At 38.3% G+C, this 20,754-nt stretch overlaps 1 protein-coding gene across 4 annotated transcripts in view; it reads right to left on the bottom strand.

The window, feature by feature from the left end:
* The window catches only part of SVEP1 (sushi, von Willebrand factor type A, EGF and pentraxin domain containing 1), a 323,106-nt gene that overhangs the window by 43,645 nt on the left and 258,707 nt on the right, over positions 1 to 20,754 (bottom strand). For all 4 annotated transcript variants that reach the window (XM_083183977.1, XM_083183959.1, XM_083183968.1 and 1 more), the window contains 4 exons: positions 16,397 to 19,185; positions 13,924 to 14,140; positions 11,212 to 11,367; positions 1,240 to 1,303 (listed from right to left, as the gene is read on the bottom strand). In XM_083183977.1, coding sequence (XP_083040103.1) covers positions 1,240 to 1,303; positions 11,212 to 11,367; positions 13,924 to 14,140; positions 16,397 to 19,185 — 3,226 coding nt within the window. The remainder of the gene's footprint in view (positions 1 to 1,239; positions 1,304 to 11,211; positions 11,368 to 13,923; positions 14,141 to 16,396; positions 19,186 to 20,754) is intronic.

A 20,754-nucleotide genomic window follows, 5' to 3' on the forward strand; every position in this document is an offset into this window, starting at 1 on the left:
TGGATGTTCTTCTCCAGTACTACCTCCTTCGGAAGAAGGTTCCATACCCTTACTATCCTAACCGTGTAGACGTCTTTCCTCCTAATGGTACGAAATCTACTTTCCTCCAGTCTAAGAGCATGCCCACATGTCCTATTCTCTGCCTTTAAAGCAGAGGGTACCCGAGAGTTCTTTTCTACTGTAAACATTCCTAATTTCGTTCATCTTTCATTAAAGGTTAAGGTCTCCATCCCTATTATCAATTTTGTTGCCCTGCTCTGGACTTTTTTTCAGCTCAGTAATGTCCTTTCTGTAGTGTAGGGCCCAGAATTACACACATAATTCCAAATGAGGTCTAACCACTGCCTTAAAGAGACATATTATTACAATCTCTTCTCTAGTTTCCATGACCTTTTTTATACAACTAGTATCCCGTTGGTGTTAGTGGCCGCACTATGACACTCAGCACTAAACCCGAGAGTTTTGTCAATTTGGACTCCTAGGTCCTTTTCTAATTTTAAGTTGTAAATTGCCCAAGTTTATCCCATTTAGTTTATAATTTACACCCTGGTTATGTCGCCCAAGGTGATTTACCTTACATTTATCAACACTGAACCTCATTTTCCAACTAATCCCATTCTACCTATCATTTCTCTATTACATCCTCGAACATGATAGACAGAATCTGATTGGTTGCTATAGGCAAAATCCCCACTTGTCACTTTTAGAAGCTTTATTCATTTTCCGTTTTCATACCAGTGCTGTCCATCGGCGCTCATTAACTACACTACAAAGTTTATTATTTTATTTTGTAATGTAAGTATTGCCTGGCTGCAGTGTGTAGAGTTAAGTGATTATGTTCAAAACAGATATGTAATCTGCTTGTTAATAAGAGGACACAATAATTGCATTATAATGATGTTAAGTCGTTAAGCCATTTTCTCATTGGACTACACCTCATTATAATTGCTGAGCTTGTCACCTTACGGGTCATTTATGAACCATAGGAAATATGGGGTCATATTGCTTCTCTTAATGCTCATGGGCTTCTAATTTCCTACCAAGTGAAGATCTAGGAACAACTCTTTCTGAAATAACCTTGTCTTGCGAAATAAACCTTGGCCTGAAGTATCTTCTCCTGCATCTTTATATAGGTGTATTTACAGTACATAGAAGCAACTGTGCAACGATAGAAAAATACATATTTTCAATGCACTTTTATAAATGAACATTTATGAAAAATGAAACACAAAATCTTACGTTTACACTGAGGATCCGCTCCACTCCATGAGCTGTCCTCCTCACAAAATCTTTCAGTAGGTCCCTGAAGGAAAAAGAAACAGGAATTCATAAATACAGAACATTTTTACAGCAAATACACCATTATCAATCATGGGGGTTTTTTTTTCCAGATCAATTGTAAAAAAGTAAACCTGCTCTATGTAATATTGGTGGCACACATTTTAAGATTAATAAGTCTGTTTTAGTACAAATACTTAGAACACTCAGAGTGGATATCGGTCTTCTGATGCTGGCATCCCAACTGCCCGCCACCTATACAGTATGTATTCCCTCAGAATACCGGTCATTTAAAAAATTTCATAATAGAACTTTCATTACATTTGGAAATGTACCGGTATCCAGACGATAGGTTGACAGTGTCTAGGTTTGTTAACAAAAGGTCAACATGCACTAGGTTGCATAGTTAACTTATGAAAAAGTTGGAATCGATTTTTCACGATTTTTGGACTTTATGGACTTTTGTGGATTCTGATTGGGAACGATAAAGTGTGCTGAGCATAGCAGTAGTGGAGCATGGGTTTGGCCCAAAGCAAAACGAGTGATGTGAGAGTATGTGCTATAATAATTAGGGGTCCACCTGCTCTGGTGTTAACATTGACATACAAAAGTGAAAATCTCATGTGGACCTTTTCATTTTTCAATATTTTCCATGTCGACCTTTTGTTTGTGACGACCTCTTGATGATGGCCTCATGACTGTCAACCTAGACACTGTTGACCTATAAAATCCACACCCAAATGTATTAGTATAGCCAATAACAGCCCTCGGATCTGCGCACAAGAATGGCATGTGGCAAACAACACTAGAAACATAAACATAGAATTTGACGGCAGATAAGAACCATTTGGCCCATCTAGTCTGCCCCTTTTTTTTACCCTTCAGGTAATCTCAACCCTTTTTGATCCTTATTTCTTTGTAATGATATTCCTATGCCTATCCCAAGCATGTTTAAATTGTTCTACTGTCTTAGCCTCTACCACCTCTGATGGGAGGCTATTCCACTTATCCACTACCCTTTCTGTGAAGTAATTCTTTCTAACATTTCCCCTGAACCTACCTCCCTCCAGTTTCAGTGCATGTCCTCGTGTTTTATTACTTCTTTTCCTTTGAAGAAAATTTCCCTCCTGTACTGTGTTAAAACCCTTGATATATTTGAAGATTTCTATCATGTCCCCCCTTTCCCTTCTCTGCTTCAAACTATACATGTTAAGATATTTTAGTCTATCCAGGTAAGTTTTGTGATGTAGGCCATGCACCATTTTAGTTGCCATTCTTTGTACACTCTCCAATGTATTTATATCCTTCTGAAGATATGGTCTCCAGAACTGGACACAGTATTCCAGATGAGGCCGTACCAATGACCTATAAAGTGGCATTATTACATCTTTTTTTCTGCTACTGATTCCTCTCCCTATGCAACCAAGCATCTGACTAGCCTTCCTCATTGCTTTGCTACATTGCTTTCCTGCCTTTAAGTCACTTGAAATAGTGACTCCTAGATCTCTTTCCTCCTCAGTAGTTTCCATTATAGTACCCTTGATACTATATTGAGCCTTTGGGTTTTTGAGTCCCAAGTGCATAATTTTGCATTTTTTAGCATTAAACTGTAGTTGCCATGCTCTTGACCAATTCTCAAGTTTACTTAGATCATCAGTCATTTGATTTACCCCTCCTGGTGTTTCTACTCGGTTGCATATCTTTGTGTCATCTGCAAAAAAGCATACTTTCCCTTCAATACCATTTGCAATGTCACTAACAAAGATATTAAAGAGCACTGGTCCAAGTACAGATCCCTGAGGTACTCCACTGGTAACATGTCCCTCCATAGAATGCACTCAATTTACTACAACTGTCTGTTTCCTATCCTGCAACCAGGTTCTTATCCATTTAATTGTTTTATAATCCAGTCCCACACTTTCAAGTTTATTTAGCAGCCTGCGATGTGGGACAGTGTCAAATGCCTTACTAAAGTCTAGATATGCCACATCTACAGCCCCCCCCCTTCATCTAGAATTTTGGTCACGGAGTCAAAAAAGTCAATGAGACTTGTTTGGCATGATCTCCCTGCAGTAAAACCATGCTGTTTTGGATCCTGTAAGTTGTTTAATTTAAGATATTCCACTATTCTTTCTTTTAATAGTGTTTCCATTAATTTCCCTACTAATGGTGTAAGGCTCACTGGTCTGTAGTTACTTGCTTCTTCTTTGCTTCCGCTTTTGTGAAGTGGAACTACATTTGCTCCTCTCCAGTCCTCTGGAACTGCACCTGTATCTAGTGACTGGTTGAATAAATCTGTTAATGTCGCTACCAACACATCTTTTAGTTCTTTTAGTATCCTTGGATGCACTCCGTCTGGTCCCATTGATTTATCCACTTTCAGTTTTGAAAGTTCTGTTAGGACTTTCTCCCTAGTAAATGTACTTCCATCTACAGTATTTTTATGAATATCCTTGCAACTAAACTGTGGTCCCTTCCCTTCTCCTTCTATAGTGAATACAGAGCAAAAGTAATTATTTAGATGATCTGCAATTGCCTTGTCTCCCTCCACCAAATTCTCAGTGTTTGTCCGCAGTCTTATTATTCCTCCATTTGATTTTCTCCTTTCACTTATATACTTAAAAAAAGTTTTGTTTCCTTTATCTACCGACTGAGCCATTTTCTCCTCAGCTTGTGCCTTGGCACGCCTGATCACTTTCTTAGCCTCTTTGCGTCTGGCAAGATACCCTTCTTTGTCATTATTATTTTGAGTCTGCTTGTATGTCCTAAAGGCCATCTTTTTTGCTTTTACACTAGTTGATACCTCTTTAGAAAACAACACTGGCGTCCTTTTCCTGGTACTTTTCTTAACCCTTTTGATACAAAGGTCCGTTGCCTTTAGTATTGCACTTTTCAAGCAATGGGCTCCTGTCCAAATCCTGCCCCTGGCCTGGTGGCCTATAGATGACCCCAGTACGAATAATGTCCTTCTCCCCCATTTCTATGGTCACCCAAAGGGCCTCAGTTTTTTCTTCAATGTTTTGTATCAAAGTAGCATTTATGCTTTTCTTTACATACATTGCTACCCCTCCTCCGATTCTTCCCATTCTGTCCTTCCTAAATAAATTGTATCCTGGTATAGCTATGTCCCAGCCATGGTTCTCATTACACCATGTCTCTGTGATAGCCACAATGTCTAGGTCATCCCTTGTCATTATTGCAATTAGATCAGGAATTTTGTCTCCTAGGCTTCTAGCGTTTGCACACATAGTTTTAAAAATTTTGCCTGTGCATCTGTTATTCCTAGCCATGTTCAGACAGTAGAAAATCAAAGTCTAAAGTTGAAATTACCTGTTTGATGATGTTGTTCAATGTCTGTGTTTCTTTTTACTGTTCAGAAAAGCTGCAGGTCACTAATTCTAAGAATATAGTGAGTCTGTTCAGGAAAGGCTACACCTGAACACTAATGGCCAAATGGTCAAAGGAGATAATTTGCACTGTGTTTGAGTAGACATCAGGCAGCATGCAACACTAAACTATGCTTCACTGAACAACTTCCCCAAACAAGTAATAACAATTACAATCAATTCATTACATCAGAACTTTTGAATTCATACAAGAGTTTGCATAACACAGGAATGAAGAGAGCATATTGGAGATGAATTACATACTCTTGAGGTATCAAAGCAGTCCATGTGTGTTTTTGTTGATTTGTAGTAGTTTGCCTTCAGTTTCCTTCGGTGTAGCGCAGGTATAACGCTCATAGTTCTGACTCCGGTTTCCCACTTTAAAACGGCCCACTTCAATACAGGGCCACAGCTAAACTATGGCCACAGCCTATCCGGCCACAGCCGTATGCAATGACAACTAAAATACTCTACCAAGGCCTTGTTTCCAATTTCCAATAATTGGAATCTACACCCTCAGTCCCCACCCCCTGCTATACAGAGCAATAAAAGTGGCTTACAAAAACAGTTCTGGCATTCCAGGATACTATATCTCATTTAGAATAAAAAATAAATGCCTCACTACACACAGGCAAGGTACTGTTGTTATTTACACAGATCAGATATTTGGTTGCTTTTACCTATAAGACAATCCCACACACAAGGGATGCAATGTTCTGCAGTGAAGACACTTGGTTGCAAATGTACCCAGTAGAGTTCAAAAGCACGTGGATGTTACAGCAGAGAGAGATAGTCTGCACGTATGCCTGTGATAAAGTTGAATTTACCTATAAGACAATCCCACACACAAGGGATGTAATGTTCTGCAGTGAAGACACTTGGTTGCAAATGTACCCAGTAGAGTTCACTAGTCACAGTTCAGGCTGTAGGGCCCCTTCCCCAATGTTTGGGGTTTGTGCATGCATGTTTATGCGCTTGTACAAACCCCAGGAGCAAACAGCTTTGGCAAGTTTCACAGTCGCCGAGCTGTTCACTCCAGAGTGGGCAGGAGCAGGGGAATGCCAAGCATTTTATGAACGTTTCCCATAAAAACTCTGAGCATTCCCCTAGTAATGCAGGCATGGTGTTGCGTGCTCGGGGTGGGCGGCTGATATCACATGACATCAGCGCCGGCCCCGAGCAGTCAGCGGTCAGCTGCAGAAAAAAAAGTCAGTTCAGACTGACTTTTATTTCCAAATGGGAAAATCAAATTATTTCTCTCCCCTTTGGACGCATAAGAGGGGATGTGTTCTCTTGCACATCCCCTCTCATGCTAGCCGGGGAGGGGGGGGGGGGGGCAGTGCTGACCTAGGCTGCGAGTATATGCAGCCATTGTTCCCTTCAAGAAAACTTCCCTAAACTCAAAGTGATGTGGAATGTCCAGCATAAAAAGGTTAAATGAATATATCAATGGTTTTATCTGTGTCGAGAGAAAGAACTAGCATTTGGGATTCCTGGAGATAGATAATAACCATACTAGTATTTTCGTGGGACTGTCTGCTGAGGACAAAGCGTATTTGATCCCAATGTTCAAAGTGGGATAACACAATGGTCAAATGTTCAGCAAGAATGTTTGCATATATTTTGATACACTTGTTCATCATTAATATATATCAACTTTATATTGAGATAAAGAGAAATTATAACTAGAATCTCAATGGTTGCTATGGTCAACAGCTGTTTTCCTTTTTAAAAACTTTAATAAATCAATCCCGAGAGTCTGTTATGTATGTTCCAACATCTTGCACCGGTTTACAATAAAGTGTTAACAACTATATATATGCCAATGAGACGTAGTATCCACATAGCTCTTGTTTGAGACTCGCACCCGATAAGGGGGTGTGGCATTGCAAGGATAGCCTCCCACTGCCATCATTGTGGGTGCATTTCTTACGCTCTGTCCCCTCATGCTGCCTGTCCCTCTGCCTCCATGAATAGAGCACACAGCGTATATTCCCTGCAGCGAGTAACAGGAGGACTGCCAAATGCACCCCTCCCCACTAGCGACACTGTTGTCCGCGGACGGGACAGTCACAAAAAAAGTAACTGCCCCGTTAAAATTTTGACAGCTGGGAGGCATGTGTCCACTATACATATATTTCATAGCACTAATTGTAGCAGTATAATGCTTGCAGAGGTGTACTGTAACTAGATATTTGTGGGCCCCATAGAAAAAGTTTGTAAGAGCCCCCTATTTAGCAACTGATGGTGATAAATGTATGTAAAACATATTACTTAGACAGCAAAGATGGGCCCCCTTCAGCTCTGGGCCCCATAGGTGCTGCACCCCTTGCACCTATGGTAGTTACGCCCTTGAATGCTTATATTTTAAAATAAGATCCTTGTAAATGAGCAGTGTATAAAAAAATATTGTTCTTAAATATGTTAATAAGTAAGAAACTTTATTGAATTTAAAATGCATAATAAAAGATTCAAAAATAAAAAAAGTCCTTTTGGTTCTCTGTACATCCCGGCTTACTCAGAATAAAATGTATTTGTTGTTACTGTCATATTGTATTTCTCAGAAAATCTCTGTTTTCCCAAGTCATTGACTATACCAAAAACCGCTCTGCTTTTTTCTTACTTTCACATAAAACAACAAAGCATTACAAAAGAAGTTTCTTTGCTCTTAGAATATGTTATAAAGAACCATAGAAAAAACTAGAGGGAGGTCATTATGGCATCTCCTAGTCAGTACATGTAGAGATGTGGGAATAAATGTAAATCAGTATATCATATATTTATCATGGACAAGATGTGCGGCACACACAAACTTATAAAACAAGTTATATCATAACTTTGCTGAGGGAATTGTAAGAAAGCACTGATGATAAGGTAAAGTGGATGTAGTGTTGGGACGTGTACATACCAATAAAGGGAAGGATCTTAACTGCACATCCAGGTGCACCTTACATGCACTCTTATAAAGACAAAGAAAAAAGTAAGGAAGAAACTTAAGGCCCATACACTAGAAGATCATCTTTCCAATCTGGCTGAATGGAATGAAAATTTGGAAATTTGTGGGAGCAAAAGTTATTGACCATTTGCTCCAACACATGGAAAACAGACACGAATTGGTCCTATAGACAATTCGGTAAATTTAAGGCCCATACACACTAGAAGATATGAAAGTCAAAAGCTATTGGTGAACAATTTCCCTTGAGCTGATCATGAAAGATATTGTGCACCCAGTGGCGTAATTATAATGCTGCAGACCCCGCGGTGGCTTTGAGGAGCCAGCACCGACGGGGTCTCTGCGGGGCGCTAGCCTCTCCCTGACTTGCCTTTTCTCCCTGATTTGCTGCTGTCACTCAGTGTTGCCACGAGCCGGCCCGGGTGCAGTGATAAGAGAGGGAGCCGGGGTCAGAGAGCTGCGCTGATTTCTCCCACCCTCTCAGGTAACAGGTCTGCTACAGTTCACACTGGATTAAGGGATAGTCTGTAAATTATTTGCCACTTTACAAACACTCTTGATTACACTTGAATAGTGGCAAATAGTTTGTACAGCAGAATGTCCCTTACTCTCAGCGTGGGGCCGTGACTCTTGAGACATTGACTTTTATTTTTAATTCCCTGTTTTGGCACTCAGATAGGAAGGAGGGCGCTACAAACTTTCTTGGCAGGGGGGGGGGGAGCAAAATTTATAGTTATGCCACTGTGTGCACCCACACTCAACACTGAGTGCAAACAGAATGAGAAATATTGGCAGATTGACCTGTATGTCTGGAAGATGTCAATATCATTAACAACGAGCCTATTGTTAAAGATACTAGGCATACACAATAGAAGATATTCCCATCAATATCGTTCAGAATCCCCTTTCTGAACGATATTGATGCCAATATCTTGTAGTGCGTATGGGCCTTTAGGCAGATGACTGCTTTTGTCCATTTTCCAGCATTCGGACGCAAACAGTCGATTGTAATTTGTTCTCAGAAATTTCAGATATTTTCATTCCAACCAGCCAGATTGGAAAGATAATCTTCTAGTGTGTATGGGCCTTATACTAGGTCGGGCAGTGCTGCGGTGCTGTTAGCTATTAGCAAAGTTACTGACATGACTCTGAAAATGAAAGTAATTGAAAGATTGATATTACAGTATATAGAAAAACTAGTCTATTAATAACACAGCTAGTCTATTAATAATCTAGTAACACAAATATAACTGACCTGGATCTGATATGACCTCTGGGGAATGTACTGATTAAAAATAAACAGCTTTGTCTACATATAACATTTATACGTAAAGAAACTGAGAAAAAGCTAAATACTGTACTTGGTGTGCAAAGAAATAGCTAGAGGCAGTTTTCTCCCTGGTGGCGCACTAACTGCATTCAAATATAATAGAGGGAAAACTATGCTTTTACTATTTTTGCCAACAAACTGTAGACCAAATAATAAAATCCATTCCAGTAAATGTTATCTGTTATGAAAGACACAATCAAACAAAACATAATAAGATATACTATAACCGACAATTACTTCCTGTACAGCACTTAAATTTATTGTATCTTATTCATTGTAAATTTTGTGTTAATGAAAGCAGTCAGATGTTGTTTACACAGGACAAATAAATAGGGGTGAGATGTACTAGGGTGCAATTTTTTTAGACTTTTCAGCAAAAAAAGTGTGAATGTTTAGACCAAGCCAGAAATCAGTTGCAATTTCTGACGATTTTTAGTAACGGGGTTTTATTAGTAAAGGTGTGTTTTTCTTGGTAACATCTTAAAAAAATGTCTGCCTAATGACCTTGGCTCTGAGCTGGTCCTGGTTCATATTATACATGGAAGAAATTAGGTAGGGTCTCCCCGTATTTAAAGAACTAGCACTGAGTTCTTGAACCAGTCCTGGTTCCAAAAATACAGAGAACAAAAGTAGTAGCCCCCCCTCCGCCCCATTCTTTTTTTCAAAACCAGCACCAGGCTAATTACAAAGCCAGGAGACACTTTTATACAAGTGCCCGAGGCCGTGGCATTACCCCCTAACTGGTCCCAGGGGGTGTTGGGATCCCCCAATAAACGGGGATCTTCCAAGCCCCCCCAAGGGCCAGGGCTGAAGCCCAGGCTATCCCCAGCACCCCTGGGTGGTAGGTGCTGGGTTTATAGTCAAAGAGCCCAAGGCTGGTGATGCTCAGGAGGGAGGACCCCACAACAATTTTTTTTTACGTTTACACGTTAGAAGCATTGCACGAATATGACTGATCCATGCAATTCCTTAGGGTGGATGGTGTTTGGAGGCAGGTAAACTTTGCAACCAACATAAATCACTCACCATCAAAAAATACGAATCCTGAGAATTCGGCAGCTTTGTAAATTTACCGAATTCACAGGTCAAAAACACCTCCAACCCCGTTTGTAACCAGTTAAATTAAAGATTGGCAAAAATGGACAAACTTAGTAAATTTCCCTAATTGTGTCTAGGGTGCTTCTCCAAATGTAATACTCATTAAAATCAGTCAGTTTTAGTTTGTGACCATCTAGCCGTACAAAGCCGCAAGCTTGGAGTCTAGCCAGAGAACGCCAGCAGGAGTACTAATCCAGCGTGGGTGAGAGACGCGCTGTAATATCACTGACAGCTTGAGTGCGTACAACATCAATCGCACCCACCCGCCTAACATCACAGCTAACTCCGTACGGCGGGACACTCCAGACTCGCAAGGTGAAGGACTGTGTGGAGGTATAGGTGAGATATTTATCTAACAATGCACCACCCTCCATAGCCTTTGCTCTTATATACAAACTGTCCTCCCGCGAGCTATACTTCATCTATACAGATTCCCCGCTGTGTAGTGCCGTGGCCCGGCAACACTGTGGGTTCAGCTCGGCTTACCCTTTCCTTACAAGGAACAATATCTCCTGGCAAATTTGCTATACATATCACCCATTACCCTGGAAGTATATCCACAATTGGAAGGCAAATAGAAAGCCTATTTATATAAAAAGTCTTGTCTATACAGAAATTCATTGTGTAAAGTTTTTACAATTTTATATATATATGTGCATAATAATTATTTAGAATTTTTTGTACATTATTATGTCTTATTGTTTATAGGTGGCCGCCTATTAAAATTTTCTATATTTGTCTAAATAAATTAGCTTTGATATTATACCGAGACAGTTTCCATCCAGTTATTTGAGTCTGTGCATTCACTCATGGTGTGTATTCCTTTAAGATATCACAAATAAATAGTGCAGCAATTCCCACTTCGTTGGTTACATTTTGGTCTTTTTGTGTGAAGTCCTCTATCGGACCTAACACAAATTATATGCTCAGACACTTGAGCATATAGAATAGCTGAGCTCAATATATTTATACAAAATCTGAATAGTAAAATTCTTGTATTTATATCTTATAATATCTTAGCGCCCGATTTGGTCACTAATTTTTAGTGACAAAGTATCTATTGGCCGTGATAATAACCAGATATTTCACAGAGTGACTTCAGTCTACCATTATCAACATTTCAGTGCTAATAATGAGCCAGGAAGTTGTACAATATATTTACTTACATGTATTTCATAGCCTGCATCACACTGGTACCAAACAGTATCTTTGTACAAGTATCTTGTGCCAAAAACTGTGCCATGATCAGGCGCAACTGGTTTCTTACACGATATTGGAGAACATACTTCATCAGTCAATGGAGGTAACCAGTTACCATCAGTCTAGTAGAAAAATAAATGTTATCTTATGAACTGAATTCAATATATTTCACACTTTACAATGAATTATTCCATGGTTGACATGTAGTATATGTGTTGTATGGCCCCACACATTTCATATTTGATGCAGAAATAAAAATGTACAGTACCGCATCATGTAGCCACAACTCTAAATAACAGGGTCAGTGTAAATTTTGTGTACACATTAAGGGGGTCAAATTAGTGAGATATGATAAATCATTGGGCCCTAATACATCAGTCAAAAAATTACCAATAGTGCATTCCAAATTTCAAATTTCACTTTGTTGTAAACATATATTATATGATAAATAACATACATTTTGTTAACAAAATGAAGTGAAACTATGGGACATAAAATACACTTAAAACAATAAAATTATACAATTATGTATTTTGGGATCATAAAAAATGAAATACTCTGACATTAATTGAAATCCATATAACAGATCATGCAAAATAAATACATTTCCTATACAGGTTGAGTATCCTTTATCCAAATATCCAAAACCATACATTGCAGAAAGTGAAGAAAAAAAAAATTCTTGCGAAAAACCTGCTGGGTACATCTGTAACTGGAACAGAAAAAGGTCTTATTCTACTGGAGACAAATATAAGGGCGCCAAAAAATAAGAACTGGTTTTCAGAAAAAAGCTGCTGCTCAATTATAGGAGTAGTCAGTCCCTAACAAATAAACCAGAGGAAAAAAGAATACAAAGGCCCTTATTCTGATCGGTGCGGCCGGATCCGAATATGCGGCCAGCACCGTGCGTCCTAAACCCCGCCTTCCATACGGATCGCCAACTCCGTCCGTACGCGGTAAGAAGCTGTCCGAACGGACCGCACGTGTATTTCTCATGAATACACCTCCTCCATCTCAGGGAACCTCCCCCATCATTCGATGGTCGCAGACCATCGAATGCAGGACCGAGTGGCCAGGCAGCTCCCGCAACCTCAGACCACACAGGCATTTCTCCGTGCAAAAGCAGGTATCTGGGCGGGCAGCTGACATCCGTCAATGTCATATGTCCGCCCCCTACACGTGCGTCACGGCCGCATTACCATACGTACGCCCAGCGTTTTCATGGGAACGCCCATGAAACGCGGAGTGTAAACATATGGTAATGAGCCCAAACAGCCCTTCACACCCCTCTCCACCCCCTGTTCGTAGTGTACACATTTCATGCAGAATGTGGCCGTGCGTCCCGCTCACACATGCGCAGAGACGCCTCTGCACATGCGCAGACACAAAACATCGGCGGCACGAACGCACGTGGATATTACCGCACCAACTAGAATAAGGGCCAAAGAGAGCAGTGCTTTTTACTAAATGGTAAAAACCGCTGCTCTCTTTGTATTCTTTTTTACATCTGTAACTGGCACTACTGGGAACATGATATGTAACTGGCACTAAATATCTGAAAAAAATGATTGCTTGGCATTCAAATTCAGAGCCTGAGATTGTACACAAACTTTGTTTCATGTTTTGAAACCTTGCTTTATGCACAAATTAAATATAATTGTGTATTTCATGTGTTTTATGTGTTTGTGCAACAAAAATGCAAGATACCTTAGGATACATCATTGAAATATAAAAATATTCGGAAATATGGAATAATCCGTTATCCAAAATTCTTCTGGTCCCTGTAACTTTGGATAAGGGATAATCAACCTGTATCTCAAATTGAAAACGAGAGTCTATCAAACTATAATACATATGTTACACTACGTTGCCAACCCTTCTGTATTACTTGCATGACAACATATCTTAAGAAGGAATTTTGTATGCTCTGACACAGACAAAGCTAACTTAATTAAATACCTCTGACACTGTTCTTCAAGAGATGACATGTATGTGAAGAAGAGAATAAACTGTCACTTATCACATAAAGTGATTTGGGTGTTGCTATTTTGCATGTCTAACATGACATAACTGATCCCTCTATTGCTTTGTCTTTTATTCTAATTACTTATAGCAATATGATTTACACGACATCTTAAAAAAACTGACTGCACTTTTTCTTAAAATATTGTTTGTAGAATAGTGTTGTATTTATGAAGCGATGGCTTATTTTTGTGTGGGGTTCCTTTGGCTTGTTTAACAAATTTTGCAGGTTACCACTAGAATATATTTTCTCTAATCAGCATCACAGTATGATGATAATAGATAACATACTCAAAATATATATATATATTTTTAAATTCAGGACTATGTATTAATGTATATTTATACTGTTACATTGTGCTGTACCAGCAGCTCACCAATGTCCGTCAATAAATTAGATACTGTCAATATCACTAAACCGAATCACCAATATTTTATGTGATTGATCACTGTGAGCATAAATGACTAATATTCTCCAATATTTTCAAGTCTGAAAACTGAAGTGATGATGCACCTGTATATACAAATGTAATGTTTCAAAGTATCATACAATACTGTACTTAAATCATATGATGTTCTTAAAATGATTACTGATTGTTTACGAAAATTATATTTTCAACAAGAAAGCTATAAAATATTTAAACATATATATTTACCATACAAGTTGAAGTGCTTGGTCCTGATAATGTATAGCCAGTTTTGCACACTACTGTTACAGTTTTATTAATATCATAATCTGCCTTCATTTTTATTGTATTAGCCTGCAATGTACATTTTCGTGGAACACAGGAAATCTCCTCAGTTGACCAAGATCCATCATCCAGACAACTTTTTGTCACCATATCTAAGTCCATTACAAAGCCATCTTGGCACCTGTAAAATAAATTTTCATAGGATATCTCACATACTGGATATAGTTTAAAATATGCCTTTTAAAATGGGCGCAAGAGGATAAATAAAAGTAAGCATTTGAGAAAATTTACCAGATTTTCTAAGTGGAACAACCAAACAGGATCGGGCTGTTATTTTGATTGAAAGTACTAAATAAGTGATAACTAGATTCTAATTGGTATGACTACACGTGCCCATCTTAGAAGATTAGATAAATCTCCCCAATTAGTACAGAGAAACATACAGTATCTGACTTTTATCACAACTTAAAATACATGATTAAGAAAAAAAATCAATTTTTTTTGTACCATTAAGCTCATTTTTACATTATGAATTTGCAGGGCTGAATGGTATCTGCAAGAGTGCTCTAGTTTACCATGTTTAATGGGAAGCAATTGGTGATGGTGCTCTAAATGGAGTATAGATTAGACACATGAAGAACCAAGGTATTATTTAAATTAGATTAAAAAATGGGGAGAGTTTACAAGGGTGTTTCATGCATTACAAGATGGCAGACGTTTTTCTCCCAATGAAATTACCTGAATTTTACATTAACTCAGGAGACCAAAATCAGGTCATATGTTTATATTTTTAAGGGTACTTATTTTGGAGCGGTGCGATCGTTACCCTGACAGCACCTGTTTTTTTAATACCTGTCTGCTTACCCATCCATTGCTCATGGCTATTGTTTTTCAACATCATGAAATCATGTTCAGTGCGCTTCTGAATCCCACTAAAAAGCAGTAAACCCAGTCCACTTAAATTTAGATTTTTAAGCACTTCTACGTCTGACTCGCTCTGTTGCGGTACCTTCTGATCTCATGGATAAAGTACATGGCTAATAAGAAATGAGTTGGGATCCTCATATCATATTAAATGAAAGCTGAAAGTCAACACAATTCTGATTCAAATCTCTGGGCATACATAAAAGCCCATAAAAAAAACTATTAAAAAAATGATAGTAATTGAAAAGGTGTGTATAAATAAACCCACAAATCTAAGGTACAGCTCCAAGAACAATAAAGCAAGCATTCACCTTGAGATGTACATGATAAACATGTACTTGCACACATAATGAAGCATTGCAGTCCTACAATTATTGCTGTTTTTTTTTTCTGTTTTTTTTTTATTACTTTACTAGGTCAGATATATATATATATATATATATATATATATATATATATATATTAATGGATTAGTGCTGGAAACAGCAGAGATGACATTTTGTGGCATCTACAGATGTGAGAAAACAGTATAAATATTAATGGCTTTATAAGAGCGCCATCTTCAATTACCATCATTACTGTGCTGGGACATGACATGGTTCTCCAGACAGGTTATCTTATTTTTCTGTCATTTCTGAATTCTATTACAATGAATTCTATATTTGGAAATGTTAAATATTACATGGTAAAGCTAGATGAATAATCAAACAAAAGAGTAATTAGACGTTGGAGATTGAATATAGACATCAAAATACAATTATGTACATGTTGGCCAACATATTGTATTTGTGTATATTCAATTAACTTTTTTTTTTTCCCCAGAATAATAATTTTACTAGGGTTTCAACTTTATGTACCTAACAGACCTTGGCCCTTATTCAGATCTGATCGCAGTACAAATTTGTTTTCAAAATGTGTAAAACTTTATGCACTGCAGGTGGGGAAGATGTAACTAGTGCAAAGAGAATTAGATTCGGTGGGGTTTTACTTCATAGTGAGAGCTATATTGCAGTGTAAAAATAAAGCAGCCAGTATTTTCCCTGCACAGAAACAAAATAACTCACCCAAATCTAGCTCTCTCTGCACGTTACATCTGCCCCCCCCCCCCCCCCCCCCCCTTGCAGTGCACATGATTTTGGCCATTTGAGAAGGAATTTACCTTTGAGAGTGAACCAGAATAATGGCCAATACTTGCAATGCATTGTTCCTATAAATTGTAAGCTTGCGAGCAAGGCCTTCCTTCCTTTATGAATATCTGTAGCTACCCAGTTTGTTTTATCACGGATTCCATGTGTAAAGCGCACCAGAATTGCCTGCACTATATAAGAATCCGTTAATAATAAATACACAATCTATGTTGAAGCTTTTATGAACTAAGCAAATATCATGTAGATATCAAATCTCCTTTTTTTCTGCAGTAAACATGATATATAATTAAATCTGTAGCATGTCTTCTTCAGAAAGTGTCTTAGCAATAGCTTTTATATTATTAAAAAAAATAAACTTTTCTTACCGGTATTCAATGATGCTTCCATAGGTGTAGGAAATACCAGATGTCACAGTGTTGGGTATGATTGGTGGAAGTCCACAGGAAAGTAACTCACAGCTAGGGTAGGGTTTACTCCACTCCTCTTCTGCCGTACACACAAGCTCTGATTTTCCTTGCATAACATAGCCAGTGGCACAGTTGTATATGATTGCATTCTCTGATGTTGAACTACTTCCATTCACAAATGCGTTAGCAATTACTGGTGGGGGGCCACAAGATACCTTTCCACAATATGGAAAACCTAAGTTCCATTTCCCAGCAGACTGACAGCTTAGTACAGCTTGTCCAAGAAGCTTGAAACCATCATCACACATTATTTTGACAGATTGCCCACAGCTAAAATCTTCCCCAATTACCTTCGCATTTTGAATAGCTGGTTTTATACATTTACAAGGTAGGCAACTGGGAGGGCTTCCACTCCATAAACCGTTGGGTAAACACTGGCGTGATATACTTCCATGTATTTCATATCCAGGAAAACAAGCATAATGTACATATTCATTGTAACTGAAGCCTGAGCTGTTAAGAAAGCCATGAGAAATATCTTCTGGGGGACCACAATCTATTGGTTCACACTGTGGTGCTTTAACATCCCATGTCCCATCTTTCTGACATGTGAGCTTTGGGGCTCCTTCCAGTTTATATCCTTGGTTACATTTATAAAGTATTTGTTTTCCAATACCGTATTCTGTTCCTAGGATTTCTCCATTATCTAGAATATGAGGCTTTTCACATATCATTTCTGAGCACGATGGCATTGTTCCACTCCAGTGTCCATTCTCAAGACAGGTCCTGTTCTTGTCACCATTAAGCATGAAACCTTTGTGGCACTCATAATTAACATGTTGTCCATAACTGTATTCAGTCCCTCTAACCAGGCCATTTATCAAGGCTGGTGGTGGTCCACAAGACACAGGGATACAGATAGGTTCCTCTCCATCCCATTGTTTATTTTCTTGACATGTTCTTTTGCTTGTGCCATAAATTTTATAACCCAAAACACACTTGTAATTTATGACACTCAAATAGACATAAGTCAAGGCTTCTTCTATGTATCCATTTAGAATTGTATTGGGTGGTTTGCAGGTTATCATAGAACATTTTGGCATTGCATTACTCCATGTTCTGTTATATAAGCAAGTACTGGTTTCTGAACCAATAAGCTCAAATCTTGGCTTGCATTTATAATAAACAGTGCTATCAAGTGCATTATCAGTGTAATTTATAAGGCCATTTTCAGGAGCTACGGGTACACTGCATTCAATAGGTGAACAGACAGGGGCACTCCCATTCCAAGTGCCATCTTCCTGGCAAGTTAAAATTGGTGTGCCAATAAGTTCATAGCCATAGTAACATGTATATAAAATAGATGTTCCATATAAAAAATCTGATACTTCATTACTTATATCTTTAAGTGAATAATTAACCTTATTAAAACTTTTTAGAATGTGTGGAGGTTGTGTGGTGCCAAGAGCATCATATATTTCATTTTTTAAATCATCATGTACCATGTTTTCATCATATCTAGTATACTGACCAAAGTCAATATGTGGTGGAAGACCACAATCAGTATGCACGCAGATAGGAGTAGAGCTGGACCAACCTGAATCTTCACAAGTTTGTATGGCAGGCCCAGTCAACTGAAATCCTGGCATACAACTGTAAATTATCATAGCACCATATCTATAATCAGCTCCTTCGACAAATCCATTGTCAATAGCCTGTGGGGGATCACAGGCTATTTCTTTACAGGTTGGTGCATCAGTATCCCAATTTCCTGTTTCCATGCATGTAAGAACATTCTGTCCTTCCAGTCTGAAGCCCTTGTTGCAAGAATAGTTTACAGTTTGTCCATAATGAAGACTCTGAGAAGAACGTCTACCATTTTGAATTTCTTTAGCTGCAGGGCATTTAATAGGTTTACATATTGGTAATCCACCAAGCCAGTGACCATCTGCTCCACAAATTAACGTAGAATTGCCTATTAAGTCAAAACCTGGCTTGCAAGTGTAAAGAACTGTGCTGAGATATGCAAGTCCTTGAACATCAACAATTCCATTAAGAATTTCATCTGGTTGAGGACACTCAACTGGAACACAGTTTGGAATATTAGGACTCCATTCACCTTCTGCATTACACGTTATTTCAGATGGCCCTCTGAGTAAAAAACCATCCATACAAGAGTATTGAATTGTACTACCAAAATGAAGAGATGGCACTGATTTTGGGTCTCCATAATCAATATCTGGAGGTTTGGGGCAAAGAACAAGTTTGCACAATGGGAAAGAGTCATTCCAGTGTTGTGATGGCAAGCAACGTAATACAGAGGAGCCCTGCAGGATATAGCCCTCTCTGCATGAAAACTTCACAACACCTATTTCATTGGTTATTTCTCTGAGGACCAACTGGTTCTGTACCAGTGGTGGTTCTTCACATTTTGATGGTACACAGGTAGGTGATTTTTTCTTGTCCCATTTTCCACTTTTTTGACAAGTCCAGCTTTTATCCCCAATGAGTTCATAACCTTCATCACACACAAATTCAACCTTTGAACCAACATTGATAGTTGCCCCTTTAAAGGAACCATGTTTTAAAGGTGGTGGCTTCTCACAACTTAGCAGAACACACAATGGTGGGGAATCACTGTACCACTGTTTGCTAGATTGACACACTTTTTTGTTACTGCCAACTAGTTTATACCCAGGTTTGCAGGAATAAGTTACCTCATCTTCCAATACAAATCCAGTTATGTTCTGCAGAAAAAAAAAATATGCATATTAACATTTTATGAAAATTGATTTGTCTGAATAGTAAATATGAGTAAATGACAAAACATACTATAATATTCACCTCAGTTTCCCTTAATTTTCTTAAAGAAAGACTTGATTATTTGTTTATTTGTTTATTTTTGAAAGTCTTAATAAAAGAAAGAACATTTGACATGTAGTCAATTTATTTTTTCCTTTGAATCATTTTTGGAGGTATGCCTAGCTTTCTGCCTCCTACTGATTTCTGAATTAAATTCACTTCTCGGGCTATGGATAAAATTGCATCACGTGATAATTGCATTAAAGTTCTCAATTTATCTCCAGCTGCCAGACAGTCAAAACTTTAAAACTAGAAATACATTTTTTTAACAAAATCCCTCCACTATGTTTCAATGGTTAATGACATTTATTGAGTAAAGCAATGGCTTACTTTTGACTTACAGATGTATCCTCATAAACCTATCCTTTTTGTGCAATAAAGCAGGAATTCCTAAGCTACCTCCTTTTTCCTTAATTGTTCTACGTTTTTCCTTAATTTTCTATCTTTGTACGCCTATAACGTACTGGTTGATTAGGTTTTTGTTTGCAAAAAGAATTGGTATAAAGTTGCAAATAAAGCATAACAAAGCATGATGCAGGTCACTCATATTGGACCTGCCTTTTGCATTTTTACACATTGCATATTTTTTCCTCAATTTTGCTATTTGTTTTCAATTTAGCATCTTAATGCGTTGACAAAGCCACATTTCTGGTGAAACGTACATCAGCCAGCCAATCTGCACACAACGCGCCTATGGTAGTGCTCACAGCACAGTCTGAGGGACCTTGGTATATTGGTGTTTAGGTACCTTATTAATAATCTGCTCTCACCCTCTGTGTACTCTCATTGGCTACTTGTATTATTGACAATCAGATATGTGAAGCCAAAAAAGGCAACACTCTGCACTCTGACTATGGCACCTATCATTGGTACTCCCATCAATCATCCGCTGTTTTGTTCTACTTCTTTCACACATCTGTAAACTCACTATGCAATCTTGCACTTACTAAGATAATCAGCATTCATGGAATGTAATAGGTGATTGAGTTTCTTGTTTTCTTTTTTTACAAAGTCTGTATGACTAATTAGTAAATGACCTATGTTATATACATTTTTGCTGAAGCTTATAAATCATTGTACTGCAGAATGCTCCTCTCTTCTAACCTACCTTTTCATCTGCACTCTTATTGGCTGAGTGACATGGATCCTATATGATACAGCCAAAATCTGAAGCAGAGCCACTTTCTACATACATATTATTGACAATCAGATTGGTACTCTCATTGGCCATTTAATGTAAGATGACAAATGACTAAAAGCAGAGAACACATAAGAACTATATTCATGCATCTTTCAAACTATTCTATCAATTAAACCAGGGGTGGCCAAACCTGTCCTCAAGATCTACCAACGGGGCATGTTTTCCAGGCAACCTGTGGAATGAATGCAGCAGGTTTGAAAATGTGAATGTTAGTATTGACTACAGCTGTGCACCAGCTAGGTGATCTGGAAAA

The sequence above is a fragment of the Crinia signifera genome, chromosome 1 (genome assembly GCF_055691185.1).
Source record: "Crinia signifera chromosome 1, ASM5569118v1, whole genome shotgun sequence".
Lineage (NCBI taxonomy): Eukaryota > Metazoa > Chordata > Amphibia > Anura > Myobatrachidae > Crinia > Crinia signifera.